Genomic DNA, 15,189 nt, shown 5'->3' on the forward strand with positions numbered 1-15,189 from the left:
GAATATGATAAGGTATTCTCTCCCTCTTTCTCAGGCATGCATGTACACACAAACACACACACATTATACTAAACTAACTACAAGGCACTTGAGCATCTTGTGGGGCCCTTGGGACTTTGCACTGAACACCACTTCCTATTTAATAGCACTGCAAAAAACTCTTAAGTGTTTGAGCCGAGAAACCATTTGGAATTCTAGATAAAAGAATGGTTGCTACCTCATCTCTAAACAGGCATTGAGCACAGTTAAAAAGGGCAGGCATTCCATCAGGTGGTTTTCATGTGGGTTTCACTGGTCTTTCACAAGTTTCCATCAAGTGGTTTTCACGTTTCCTTCCAGGTGAGAATTTTAAAAGGCAAAGGGGACAACGGCTCAGAACAGCTAAGAGGCTCTGCACTAACCGTACTGTTTGCCTGAGCTGGAGAACTTACGCCATCTTTAATTTTATTGTAATCAGCTTAACTTCTCCAAATGGGGCATTCCCATTGATTCACATTTCAGGAAACAAAAAGCAACATCTATGTGGAGCAGTATCCCTGGGGCCAGGTGTGCTAGAGACACTCTCGGAGGAGGAGCTGGTTCTTCCTCACACTCTGCATGTGAGATGCCAACAGGAATCTGGGAATTTGCCCAAAATGCTCAACACGGGCTTGTTTACTCATAGCTTACACTGAAAACCCATTTTATTAAGAAAGGGTCAGCTTATGGCAAAATGCAGGTCTGGAGGACCTTCCTCTGTGACAACAAAGACAGTTCCCAGGATGTTCATATTTTATCTTAACCCCTCAGGAACATGACACAGCAATTTTTAGAGGCAACCTCAATTTGTCTTTAAAATGAGGTGTGGTACAACTGCTCAGAGGGGCCACAGTCAATAAAACACTACCCTAAGCTTTCGGTGTTCATCTTTAATTACATACTTTTATTTTTAAAGCTTGTGGTATAGACTCTCCTGATGCACTTCCTATAAGCCTTCCTATCCCCAATCCTGACTACAGACAATCTTCTAACCTAACAGGGAAGAGTCCGTTAAAATAGCATTACTTTTGTCTTGTGTTTATGTCAATTTCTTCAGTCAATGTGGTCCATTTTTAAGTGAGCTTCTCCAGGGGCACTTCTTACCTTCTCACGTTTCTCTAGGACCAAGGAAATCTGACTTCATGTGCAATGGAAATTACCCTTAGACCTCAGCTGGGAAAACAAAAGGGTTGGCCCTGGAGAATGATGTTTGGGGACACTTGATCGTTGCCTGGGAAGTGTTTAATTAGTTCTGGGCTGCAGCTGGGGGTGGGGTGCTTGTACCTGGGTAACCTGTGTCACTGCAATTAAATCTGTGGTTGAACAATCAAAATGTGATGTTTGTTATGGTCTCTGTTCTCATGCCTTACCGTTTTTAGGAATTTGAGGTAAATCTCACACACACACACACACACACACACACACACACACACACCCACCCACCCCACACACATGCAATCTGTAAACTAAGAAAACAGTCTTTGTTAAACATAAACAGTGTTTTTCCAAAGTGTGAATGACTTATTTTCCCAACTAAATTTTAAACAGTGGGGATACCTTATTCTTCCATATATTCCTTTACAGTTCCTTGCTTATTAATAAGCACTCAAAAATATTACTTGATATTTTTTATAGTAATCTATTCAATTCTGTTTTATTCCCCCATTATTTCTAGCATGCTACCACAGATGCTAACTGAAATGCTCCAGAGATAAGACCCAAAAGCAGGCAGTAAAAAGTAAAGAGACTATGGTTGCTTTACGTTTGCTGTGGTTGTGTGCTAAAAAAGAAAAAGAAAAAAGAACTCCATTAACAAAAACCATGGGCTCTCTTTGGTCTCTGAAAATAAAGACCAAAGCACTGACATTCAGCATAAGACGCTGTCCTTGGTTAGCAATGTTAGCAGCTGTTCCGGAACGCACTTAGTTGGATTTAATGGAGGGGTTGTGACACTCCCTAAAATGGCTCCTGGGCCCAGGCAGCCAATTTTCTGCCTGTGCCTGTCTATGTTGAGTGGTTCCACAGTGCCCATTAGGAACCGCTGGAGAGCCATTACAGTCAGCCGAGTAAAACACCCTTTCTACTCTTAAAAAAAAAAGAAAAGGTGAAATGAATAGGTATTTCTAGGGTGGTCTGAATAAGCCATCATTAACCACCCTGAGGAATGAAGGCAGCTGAACATAGCAATGAAACATCATTTTCTTCCTTTCTGTTGGCCACATCTACACCAAAAAGAAAAAGAAAAAAAAAATCACATAGTGTGTGAGAATCTGGATATAAAGAATCCCCAAATTTCAAAGTTGAACAAGACGTAAACCCTGCAGGAATTACGCCTTTTGATGTGCACACTACAAAATTCTGGATCTTCTCCACAGAAGGTCTGGCTCTTTCACTGTTCCAAAGGACGTGGGTGGGAGCGACCAGGCAGTCTGCTGCTCGGGCTGCAAAGTCTGAATGGGAGCACTGGGGCGAGAGCAGGTAGCCAGGGCTGCTGATTACTTGGGCCCCCTGCAACTGGCCAGGAAGGCTCAGGGCAGGGGCAAGTTGGGGAAAGGCTAGGGATTTGCATTAAAATGCGAGTCTCCTTCCCAGGCAGCCAGCATTAACCTCAATGGATGTTACACAGAAGTCTGGTTACTTCTAAAAAGCAAGGTTCTCTATTTGTCATTTTCGTCTAAAACTAGGATTCCTCCCATAACCTTGTATGATAATACACTGAGAAAAGACAAGCATAGCCATGTGCGCACGGGTGCAGGTACCTGGACCTGTGTGTGTGCACATATGACAGAGAAAACATGAGATAAAGTGTTTGCTTTCCCTCAGAGATCGCAGGTTCCCAGAGGGTTAAGTCAGCCCCCTGCATGCAACTGGAACATATATTTGTGTGCTTCATTGTTTAAAGGTTGGGAGCGGGGCTGAAAACACATTCATTACTCCCTGTCATAGAGCAGCTGATGTATTCTAGGCACATACAATTAAGCTATAATTCTACACAACGACAGACTAAACATACAAGTCTAGACAGAGAAGGATGACTAAAAATATTCTTAGACCATTTTAGCATTTTCTTATCATTCTACTGGCAAATATTAGTTGTAAGACCGTGCCTCATTCATGCCAAAGGGAGGAGAGGACCCGCATGATTGAAATTCAAAGCACTGATTTTAATTCTCCACCAAAACCCAATCTCCAGGCAAGATATTTTTAGCAGTCACTCAGCACAAATCTAAAGATGCTCAGCTGTGGTTTGTTTATCTTCCAGGGAAAAGGCATGGGTTCTTAAACAAAACCGCCCATATACACATTACAAAATCAATCACATTGTATGAAGATTTTGTGAATGTGATCTAGGAGTTATAAAACTAGTGACAAAATGTAAATATGCCAAGGTCTTACTATTTGTTCAGCTGACTAGAAAAATAAACCACAGAAATCTCAGTTTCTTTAAACTGGCAAAGTCTGTAGTCACTTGTGGATGGGAGAAAGCAGAAGAGAAAAACGAACAGTAGAATGGAGTGGAAGAGGTGGCCCACGGAGGGGCTAGCACAGGGAAAAGCAGGCTAGCTTTCTCACTGCACATCTCCCTGCCCTTGCACGGGCACCAACAGGACCGTTGTGCAAACGTCCGCGACCCTGCTCTGAGGTACTGCTCTACCTGCGCCTTGTGGCACTGCCTCTCCTTGCTGTCTTGCCCAAAGGACCTTACTAAGCTCAGCCACAGAATGTTGCTGCTCCCACACATAACCAGCAGCTAGCTATGTGCCTTCTAATCATGATGAAGGCAATTGTTTATGGGGGAAACACCTTTTATACAAACTAAAAATTATTACAGAAAGGAAGCCAGCCAAATACCTAAACCCGGTATTTTCCATAGATAATGCTAATCAACAAATAGACAAGTCAAATCCATTTTCGACAAGGGAGACAATATTAATACTAGTTTTCATTTATTATTTACCATGGGACAAGCACTGCTTTAAAATCTTTACACACATTAATTCACTTGATCTTCGTGAAAACCCTATGAGGTAGAAGTGATCATCCCCATTTTACAAACAAGAAAACCGAGGTACAGAATGGTTAAGGTGTTTGCCCAAGATGATACAGCAAGTAAATGGCACAGCTAGGATCAAACACAGGTAACAGGTAGTTCAGCTCCAGAATCTGCACTCTTAATTGTTATGCTATGTAACTGGTGAGGAACTGGGTTATCTAAATTTTAAAGTTATTTTAATAGGCAGATAAAAGTGGAAAATGATGGAAAAAAGAAAACTGACACTCATCTTCAGTCTTGTGTCCTGGCAGTGTTTTTATTTGTTTGTTTGTTGTTTTGAAATGGTGTCTGTCTACCACAGATAACCATGGGGCACTTCCTATAATCCCTAGGAAATATCCTCCTCCTCTATTACTACATGTAGTTAGGTCTAAAGTTAAATCTGGGCAAGAAACAGATAGGAATGAAAAATGAAATAAATTCTATACTGCATGGTAAGCCTAGCTTTACTCTTGTGGTAAGACTTATAAAAATATTCCCATCTGACATACAGGTACAAAAACCATATGGTATAACATATAAATTAACATTTTATGACTATTTGAATTCATAAATGTAAGGAAATATAAGACTGTTGCTCTATTTTTAAAAGACTCAGCTGTTGAATTTTCACTTGAGTGAAAGACTGGAGTTTTCATGAAAGAACACCTAGCCTTTCTCTCAAGATGACTGTTCTCACTTGAGCCAGCTTAGATGTGACCAGGAATGGCTTTACATCAAGCCAAATCATCAGAGAGCTGCCCTGGCACACAGCAAACATTCAGCAATAGGTTCAAGATAGTGAGAAGGACCTAGAAGACTCACCGTCCCAATAATTACAGCTTGCCAGAGTTGACAGGGCATAAAGATCCCAGGACGAGCATTCTGGGGAGCTGGGGACCCACCACCTCACCATTCACGCTACACTACCACCACCTTGTGTAGGGAAAGCACTCATATCCCAGGTTCCTGCTCAAAGGATAATTGTTCAAGATGACTAAACCTTGCCAAGTGGTCTTGAATGAGACCTGCAAATCCTAAGGGATAGCTGAACTGAATCTCAAAACCATATTTAAAAACTTGTATAAGGGGCTATCCAGTGCAATGGAACAAACCTGGTTGTTCCATTTGCACTCTTTTAGCTGCTATTTGAAGCTGTCATCAGACTTTTATAAGTGCTCTCTAATTCTTAAAAACTACCAAAGGCATAATAACCAACATGAATGTAAAACAGACATAAGAGCAACCTGAGCCCTGTCTACTTGTGTTAGGGAAGGCAATGAATATTTTACTATAACTCTGCTAGCCTAAAACAAAACAAAACAACAACAACAACAACAAAAACCAAAAAACATTTGAGCTTGGATTTGATGCAGGGTGCTGGATTTGGGCTGGTCTCTAAGTGATTGTTGAACGCCTCCTCCTCTCGCTCAAGAGTGTTAGCACAATGAAGGTAGTGACTGTTTTATTCGCCACTGTCTCCTCACCCACATCCCACCCCACAGTTCCTGATACACTGTAGGTGCTATTAAGTATATTTAACTGATTGAATGAATGGCTTTATTTTTTTTTTTTTAGGGGATCGATCCTTCATCTTGTTCCTTGCCTCTAAGGTAACTTAGATTTTTGAAACTCTAAATGCACAGGTTCAGCTAATTCCATTTTGGGGGATCTGAGGTACTTAAGTTAGCTTTTACAGAATTTCACCTGAGTGGGGTTAGAGACCACTAGATTTGGACCCTCTTAAAACAGACTTCAAATTTTCCCATAAAACCTTTCCAGTTTGTTCAGGAAAAGCTAAAGGTTTTCTTGGGCCCAATCCAGTGATCACCCTGTGATCTCCACACATCCCAATTTTGTGTTCTTCTGCTCTAACGTCTCTTCTCTCTAAAACACGCTTACCTGAAACTGAATCTGACACGTGCTTTTACATCTATGATAGTCTAGGTTAGAAACCTTCATGCTCCCCACCCACGCAGGGGCACCAGTACGATGGATCCATTCTAGATGCTGGGTTCCCAGAGGGGAGGCCTAAGCCTGTAGAGTGTACTCACAGGCTTGAGAGGGAAGTCAAGATCAGTCCTTTCTGGAGATGCCAAGAATGGCGAGGATGCTGTGTGTTCAGAGGCTAATCTCCAAACATAGCATCTAGCATAGCACTGATACAACTAGGCAGGCAACCAATCCTAACTGCAGGAGATGGAGGGAGAGAAGAGAAGAACGGGGTATATGAGGCTACAGTGGCAGTCTGGAGAGACTTGATCTTCCTAGTCCACATGAGTAATACTAGGTCTTTAGTCAAAAAATTGTCAATTCTTCAACAATTCTTGGAGCCTTTCATTTTGTAATACACAGTTGTCATTCTATAAAGTCAATCCAGATATGAATGAACATAATGAGAACCATATCATCTGTTTACCAAAAATATATATATATGTGTGTGTGTATATATATATACATAGTCTTACAATCAGTCATAGTAAGAAAGCCAGAACAACCTACAGAGAAAGAATAAAAGCTCGGTTCTTACTCTTTGAAATAAACATACTTGCTGGCAAGGGCTCTTCCCTTACTTTTTGTGTGAAGGTTTTAAAAGTTATGGAGATTTTGCAAGACATAAAAATACAACACAATAATAACAAGAGAAACAACATTATACTGTACCTTTCCTTCAGCAAATCACATGCTGTCTGATAGTCTCTGGATCATTCTTTTTTTTTCTCAGTGCAAAGTTACTTAGCTGATTTTTCATGTGACTTTGCAGCAAGTTTAACTTTAATGAGCCATTTTTTTTTTAAAGGTTAAAAAGGAAAGCTTTATTAGGAAGACTAAAATGATTGTATATTAACTTAATCAGCTAGGCTGTACCATAAAAGGTTTGAAAATTCCCTTTCTGACGACCTCCAAGAGACTTGGATTCCATTTATATGCACCTTGTTCTTTCCTCAGACCTCTGACTTCAGACTGGAGTTGAGCAGAAACACAGCCTCCAGTTTCCCTCAAATTATTCTTGGGCTCCAGATAAGGTGCCTTTTTGTTAAGAATTTCTTAGCACATTTACTCAATTCCATGCATGAAAGCTACAGTTCACTTGGATAACTAAAATGTATTGGATTTTATTCTACTATCAAACTCAGAAGGAAGAACAGGGACAGTCCCACGAGCATATCACTGCAGCCAAGTGTGATTCATGAAGGCAATAACATTCTGTAAAAGTGGTTTCAAAAACAAAGCTAATGGAATATGATCTAATCGGTCAAAAAAGGCTGAACTACATTCTTGATGTTTTATCATTGCCAATAAAACTAGCAATCATACAATAAAAGCATGTAGACAGAAAAGAGCTTTCTCTATTTTACATAAAATTCAAGTGATAGGCAAAAAATAAAATGTAATACAATATTTCTGATAAGTCAATGACAAAGCTTTTGAGAAACATATCCCAGGTTTGGAGTCTTTATGGACCAGAAACTGTCTCGTAATCCCCAAATGTGACCAACTGGGAGAAATATGGGTCACTGCTCACACGAGAAGGCAACATGAGTCAGCACAAATTTATCCACAGTGCCAGAGGCATGGCCAGAGCCCATCCCCAGGGAGGCGCTGGTTAGCAGGAACACCATCATAGATGACAAACGTGTGTGTCCTTACCTTGATTTTCTGGAGGATTCTTTTTCATCTCTGAAAAAAAGGCTATTTTAACAGCAGTATGGAATATCACACTCTTTTGCCCCCACTGAGAAAGATAATTTATAATGCTGTGGCGGGTGATAATGCAATGATAAAATGATGATGTCTATTCTGTTTTGAAATGCAGTAGATGTTTCCTTTTTCTTTTGAGGGAACGGAGTTATGGGGGCATCCAACTTGTATTCATAACTCCATTTCAGCAAATTAACATTTAAATAGTTTACAGTCCTTTGAGCTCAGAGCACAGTGAGACAGCCAAAAAAAAAAAATTACTTCTCATTAAGAATCCACAAAATAGATATCCCACACAGAGATAAAAGAGTTGACTTCCTTAAACTGTGGCTGCTGGCTAACCTGGATAATAACAAATACAAAGAATCTTTTAGCAATAAGTCTTTTTGATGCCCCCGGTAAAGCTTTCTTTGACCCTTCAAATTCCAGGCTGACTAATACTGCACAGAAGCCTCACCTGGAACTTCAGGAGAGAATCTTGCAGAATGTCGAGATACAAAAAGTTTGAGTTCTTGGTCCAAGTTGCATTCAATCAGGTTTGTGTCCCATGATCGGATTCCTAAGGAGGGAAAGGAAGACAGTTGACAAACTTCCAGTTAGTCATTTCAGAGTGGTTTGGAAAACGTCACTGTAACATTTCTCAGGCTTTAAGGAAGGATGTGGAAACTCCTTTTCTGAAGAGTGTGGTGACTATCAGTGGATGCCCACAGACTGGGAGGGCCAGGAGGTCTCTCCACCAGGCCACAAGGGAGGGATAACTAGCAGTGTGGACTGAACTTCTGCCCTTCATAAAATGTAAATACAGCTTTTCTGGAAGAGTAAAAGAAAACAGTTATTAGGAAAATGACAGGCTCTGCTCCAGGGAGGGAATAGAAAGGGCAGGAAGATGGCTAGTTCTTTAGTAGCTAAGAGGCCACCAGGCTCTCTCTCCCTTTCTCACGGTCCACTTGTAGGTGGCAAGAAAACGTAGAATGAAGGTGGGGAAGGCACATGAGGGCTACTATTCAAGCCCAGGCCTGCATTTTTAAGAAGATGTGCTGGTAGTGTGCACATATGATTTTTTTCCTTTACCCATCCCATTTCTGACCTTGGTTTCTCAACTTCTGGTCAATCCACAACCGGTGTGATCTTTGATAAGCAGGCTGGATCTCAATCTTTAAGACTTGGCCTGTCTGTCCTCCCAGGCATTTCTTTTACCTGACTGGCTTGGCAGGCAGCTCTTTCATTCACAATTGTTAGCTGTATTGAGTTTTCTTATTCAGAGGCAAAGAAATGTGGCAACTTTTTATACTTTATAAAACTTCTACGGAGTGGGGGACATGAACCAGCTATTCCCACAAAAGTTCAGACTTCTTTTCACTAGGCTGAAAGGAACATCAGGGGTGAGAGCAACATGGATCAAGAGGCAGAATGAGGGTGGTTTCCTGTGCTCGTGCCTGACCTCCCTAGTCCTTCCTCCTTCCTCTGCCCTCCCAGAGGGGATCAGAGAAGGGAGACCTGGGGAACAAGCCAGGGCAAGAAGGGGAACCCCAGAACTCTGGAGTGTGAAAAAAATTTTTTTTTTCTCAAAATAGATGCTCATGGTGGAAACAGTATGTAGTTTCCATGATTGTACCTTTGTATAGAGCATCCTCAATCACCAGGAACAGACCTCTGGGACAACTAACATTTACTGTGTACCTCCTAAGGGAAGGGGCTTGAACCTCCAGGTGTAACACAGCAGGTGAACTATCTCTAAATAAACACTGAGTCATTTAATCATTTTTGTTGGTCATTAGTTATGCATACAGACTTAAGAATATAAATGTCAGTTTGTTAATTTAAACACACTTCTAAATCCTTAATGCATATTTGTATTTATCCTGTTTATGGATATTGTCTTCCTATCTTGCAAAGAATAAATGTAAATTTTTTCTATCTATCTTTGAGGGTACTTCAAATAGTTTGAGGGAAAATAGAATTAAAAGATAACACAAATCTTTCCAGGAGGTTTGGAAGACCCCTCACATATATCAATTACAAAAAGATTCTAGGCACTCAGTTCACAGCACATCTAAAATATCTTCAAATTACACACCAGAGATCTTTTCGATCATGAGGAATATTTTAAAACAGATGTATGTCTACTAAACAGAGGCAGAAATTTCTCATAAAATCAATGGGAAGAATTCAGGTGTGGAAGAGTTAACATTCCTAAAGAAAGGCTAAATTATAAGGGAGAATTTTATGGGTCTCCCTGGAAATATTAATAGCCTCGGTTTGCATTTGTGCTAATGGAGTATTTAAATTTTAACAAGAAAGGCATGTTGAGATTTTGCGGCTCTTTCTAATGCAGAAATGATAAATGGGTTCTTTTTGTTTCATGGAGAGCTTGACATGTTGAGAGGTCTGAATTCATTAGAATATTTTACTTCAACGTATACACTATATAGGAGTCTAGTGTGAAAAATCATTGAGTTCCTGTCTGAACTGCTTAATTGGTATTGTTGACTGAATTCTCTGCACTCCAGGCCTGAGCTCCACTTTGTCTTCCGGCTTGTCAAGCTGGGTCAATAAGTTAATAATGAGACACATGTATTTAAATTAAACTCATACAATTTTTCTGTCTTTGTTCTAAGTAATGTCTAAATTGCTACATTATTTGAGTGACTTCATCTGGGGTCAACATAGACTTGCTCTTACATTGTCGTTTGCCATTTATCCCTTGGCTTCAATTAACTTGTCATGACACAAGCAATTAAATGTTTGCTTTACGTTTATATATTTTTTATTTTATATACTTATTTTATGTATTTCTAATTTAGCAATGGAAAAAGTTCTAAATGATAAGAAACCCCCTTTGTAATTTTTAAATTACACTAGTAAACAGATGATAAAAATACTATTCCTCATTTTTATACTTCCAATGAAATTAAAAATTGAGCAATTTCAAGCAAAATTTTTCTTAACAATGCACAATCACTACTACCACTTATAAAATAAAGATTACAATGGATTTACTAGTTATTTTAGTTAGGAAGGAAAATTTTGGAACGAGGGCACTTTCTATACCAATTTTAGACGTAAAATACGTTGTAATTACTTTGTAACTCCATCTGGATAATATTAAAGAGAAAGTGTATTTTTCAATTAAAGTTTATACTGCATGTAATGGTTTATGTAGGTCTCCTTTGTGCCTAACAGGGAGCCCATAGAGAGCCCTCTAAAGTTTACAGGACAGAAAACTATCTTCTTTGACCCTTCCCACATTCTTCCCTCTCTGAATCCATGGCTGGAAGGGATCCTGGGGTGTCAGTAAAGAGGTTCTGAAAAGGCTTCAGAATCAGGTCATCCTGGTCTCTGACGGGAGCAGAGAAGCCATGATAAAATTCCTGACACTTTTACTGATTATTCCCCCAATATACCCCAAGTCAAGCTCTTTCCTGAGGCTTTGCTTCTCCAGCACCCTAAGATAACTGTGCCCCTTAGTGGCTTACCCAAGTGGGAGCAGAACAACTCCAGGCAGTTGGAGAATGTCTGGGCCCCAAGGGCATCTGTCTCCCCTGAGAATGCTCTGACTATCTCCTAGCCCTGGGTGTGAACTATCCCTTGGTCTATCTCTGGTGACCAGGAGTAACAATGGATCTTTCCTTCTCAGTTCTCTGACCCCAGGTGGTGGCAATGTACAAAGGGAAGGCTAACGTGCACATGACATTTACAGACGGTAATAAAAGAAAAGTAAAAGGGGTGAGGGGTGATTACAGAGCAAGCCTGGGTGAAAAATGAGGAAGAGCCTGGTACCCTCCATGTATACAGGCTAGACTGCTCCCAGTTTACCAATCACGCAAGCATTTTGCAGGACTGTTGAATAAAACCAACAATCTTAAAAAGCACTTCTATCTAAAGGCTAAAATCTATATTCCTAAAAGAGACAGTAGATTGCAGAAAGCAGAATAAAGTGACCATGCTTTGCATGTTGACGGCACATGGATTCTATCTGACAGTTATCTGGGCCTTTGACACACTGATTTTCCTCTATGGGCTTTAGTTGCTCCCTCTGAGAAATGGCTTTTGAGGTTTTTTTGTTTTTGTTTTTTTTTCAAATACTTAAATGATTGTCCTATAATCATTAAGATCTGATTTGTAAAACTATGGTAAAAAAATGATCTGAAATCAGATTAGAACCATAAAGTAAAGAAACAGAATTAAAATAAGGAAAATGTAAGTTCAGGAAGGCTTTATTCTCAGAGAAAATATTTCCTACTTTTTCCCTTGACCTAACCTTCATTTTTTTTCTTTTTTTAAAAAAAAAGCCAGTAAATTGATGTTCATAACATGTGTGTTATATGTAATGCAGACAATTATCTTATACACAGATCAAAGCATTGATAATAAATAATTTAGTCTTAGATAACATCTTACAATAGAAACAAACATGAAGTGATTTATCCATTGGTCTAAAAGTTAGAATTTGTTTTAAAAAGTAGCCCTTACAGAAGTTTAACAATGAATCATCAATTTAATGACCTTAAGTTTTGGGACTGGCTGTGTTTCAGCGTGGATCACAGAGCCCTTAGTGGATAATACCAACTAAGCAGCACAAGCAGAAATCCATCTGCCTTTTTGACTTCAAAAGTATAACAATGAATATAATAAATTTAACAATTTCCAACATTTCATTTTAACTCCCACCACATATGGCTTCAGTTTGTTTTTGTTTTTTCTGTAAAAAGAAAATGAAAACTAAACCCCAAATCTTTCCTGGTTTCTTAATTCTCTTACCATCTTGGACTGAACACATTCAATGGCGTGACATCAAAATGTTACAATGTATAATCAGTTATGCTTAAACATCTAAAAATCCAGGGCAGTAGATGTATCTTTTCATGAGCAAATCTTGCTGATTCCTAATGTTAACTAGAGGAAAATTTGCACTCTTTAACAGAAATGGAAAATATCAAACTGACACTTAGTATTCCTTATGGTTTACTTCCCCTAAAAAAATGAAATGAAACAATGAAAACTCCTTTCATAAAGCTCTAGAATTCAGTTCACAAGGCAGGGACGTTTGTAGTCTATGTACTAAAATAAACCTGAGGGGGGGGGGTCTGCTAAAAATGAGGACAACTGCTAAGTCCATGGTGGGGGTTAATGAGGGAGGGGACAAAGGAGGTGCCAAGGACTAGTAGCTGGTGGTAGCGACAATGGTTTGGAATAAAGTCCTGCATAACTAAACAAATAAAGCTAGACCAGTTGGAGGAAACACTATTATTTCAAATGCTGAAGAAGAAATGACAAAACCCTACATTACGCTTTTTGAATACAGTTGAGAATGACCCTCTCTCTTCCTTGGTTTCAAGAAGCATTTACTAAGCATCCACAGTGGAATGTTTCAGGCCTGTTGATTTAGTGCATTACCACCATCTCTTTATAGATTTACAGATTGTTGTGTAGGCTTCTCAGAGAGCCCTCAATAATCAGATAGCAAGAATCCAAGTTGCCAGGGTCTCCAAACCCACAGAGCCTCAGTTACGGTGGGAGGGGAAATAGGAAGAAAGAGTAACAGGAGGAACTGCTTTCACAGCCTGCAGCACACAAGCAGAGCTGGGCCCCCTGCGGCAGCTCCATCGTCCTTCACACAGCACAGCTGGCAGGCACCAGCAACAACAGCAACGGCATCAGAGTGACCTCTGGAGGAGGCCCACCCAGCTGGGACCTGAGGGCTGAAGCAGCAGCGTGTCATGAACAGGGAAACAGAGCCTTCCTGCCCTGTTGCTACGTCATCTCAGACCAGCTGAAAAGCTATGGGAGCAGTATTTTCACTTAGCACTGGAAGGCCCTGCAGCTTGAGCTGCATCTGAGACCCCAGGACCCAGGAGAGCAATCTCCAGAGAAAAAGCAGCATCTGTTACTGTGTGTAAGGAAATGGCTCTGCTCACTCACTTGGTTGATTCTTAATGGGATCAATACAGCCATTTCAGAGCTCCATGTGAAAACCTGACCAAATTAGGGAATTAAAAATCAGGAAGACATGGTGATTGCAAAGAGAACACGCGGGCTTCTGGGCTCCCAGTAATATCCTTTTTGTGATCTGAGCAACACAGGTGTGTTCAGTTTGGGAAAATTCATTGAGCTGTTCATCTATAATTTGTGCCCTTTCCTTTCTATATAATACTTCAATAGAATTTTTAAAAATGAAGAAAAATCAGGAAGGCCAATCTGAATTTTATCACTAAGTGTTAGTAGTATAAAAAAGAGTAAAGACAAGGATCACCTCACAACAGTACGGAGATGCATCTCTTTGCTCCTCAAACAGAAGCGGCCTGAATAAACCCCCTGAGGAACGGGGCACTGAAAGGATGATCAGCTGAGTAAAGAAAGCAAGAAGATAATTATCATGGAAGGCGACTGCTGAACCATCTCCCTGCATGGGGCGCTGCCCACAAGTGGATGACTGTACAAAGGCAAGCTCTGAAAATCGTTCCATTGAAATGTCCCTCTGATGTTGGCCTGCCCTGCACTAACATCATGACAGGGTCAGAAAACAAGTGACGCTGCAGAACTGGCACTTCTGTCAATTATGAGTGGTGTGACCTTGAGTCCGTCTCCTTACCCTTCCTGCCTCTCTGGGCCCCCTTTTCTAAAATGGGGGTGATGATCCCTCTCCTGGCACCACATCGGTGGTTATGAAAATTTTGTAGACAGAAAAGCACTTACTATTATTATTTTCCAGCAATGATACTGACCAATGATTAAAAAAAAAAAAAGACATTGATTCTTACAATAGCCACACCCAAAGTCAGTACGTGTGAAATTTTTCAAGGAGAAAAATGTGCAAATACAGTAAAATTAGGACAGATCAGATCAAAGGCCTATAGTTTGAAAATAGTTATTAAGATGCTCAAATAAAGCATTTCACTATTGAAATATCTCTTATTCCTGATTTTTTTTGAATAAAATACTTTCTGCTCACATTTTTTTTTAAGCTGAGGGGAAAATCAGTGCTTTAAAGTTAAACAAAAGAATCAGGTTTGCAACTCCAGTCCCCACCCTGTAGCCTTTTGTTCTTGGGACAAGTGGCCGTTTCCAAATGCAGAGGCAGACGACAAGCGTTTATTTCTCCATCTAAACCGAGGGTTTTCTTTCGTCTGTTATTGGGGTGGGAGTGGGAGGTAAGCACGGGACGAAGGCTGCGTGAACGCCCTTTGTCCGCCTCGGGCTGCCGTAGAGACCGCAGTGCGGACTGCACCACGCCCACCAGCCGGTGTCTCTGGGCAGAAACATTTCAGCACCACCCCAAGAGAATAGAGCGCGGGCTACGGCTGCGGAGGGACCCGGCCACCTCTGTCAGGGGCAAGGGGAGGGCCGGGACGCCGGGGGTAAAGGGAAAGGCAGAGATCAGAGCTACCCCCCCGGGGGTTGCTAGCGCAACAAAGCCGGGCAGAGGGAGAGGTGGG

At 40.6% G+C, this 15,189-nt stretch overlaps 1 protein-coding gene across 1 annotated transcript in view; it reads right to left on the reverse strand.

The window, feature by feature from the left end:
• The window catches only part of MAP1B (microtubule-associated protein 1B), a 104,716-nt gene that overhangs the window by 87,851 nt on the left and 1,676 nt on the right, over positions 1-15,189 (reverse strand). The window contains exon 2 of the mRNA XM_008570474.1: positions 8,211-8,312. Within this exon, the coding sequence (XP_008568696.1) occupies positions 8,211-8,312 (102 nt within the window). The remainder of the gene's footprint in view (positions 1-8,210; positions 8,313-15,189) is intronic.

This window comes from Galeopterus variegatus, unplaced genomic scaffold (assembly GCF_000696425.1).
Source record: "Galeopterus variegatus unplaced genomic scaffold, G_variegatus-3.0.2 Scaffold605, whole genome shotgun sequence".
Classification (NCBI taxonomy): domain Eukaryota; kingdom Metazoa; phylum Chordata; class Mammalia; order Dermoptera; family Cynocephalidae; genus Galeopterus; species Galeopterus variegatus.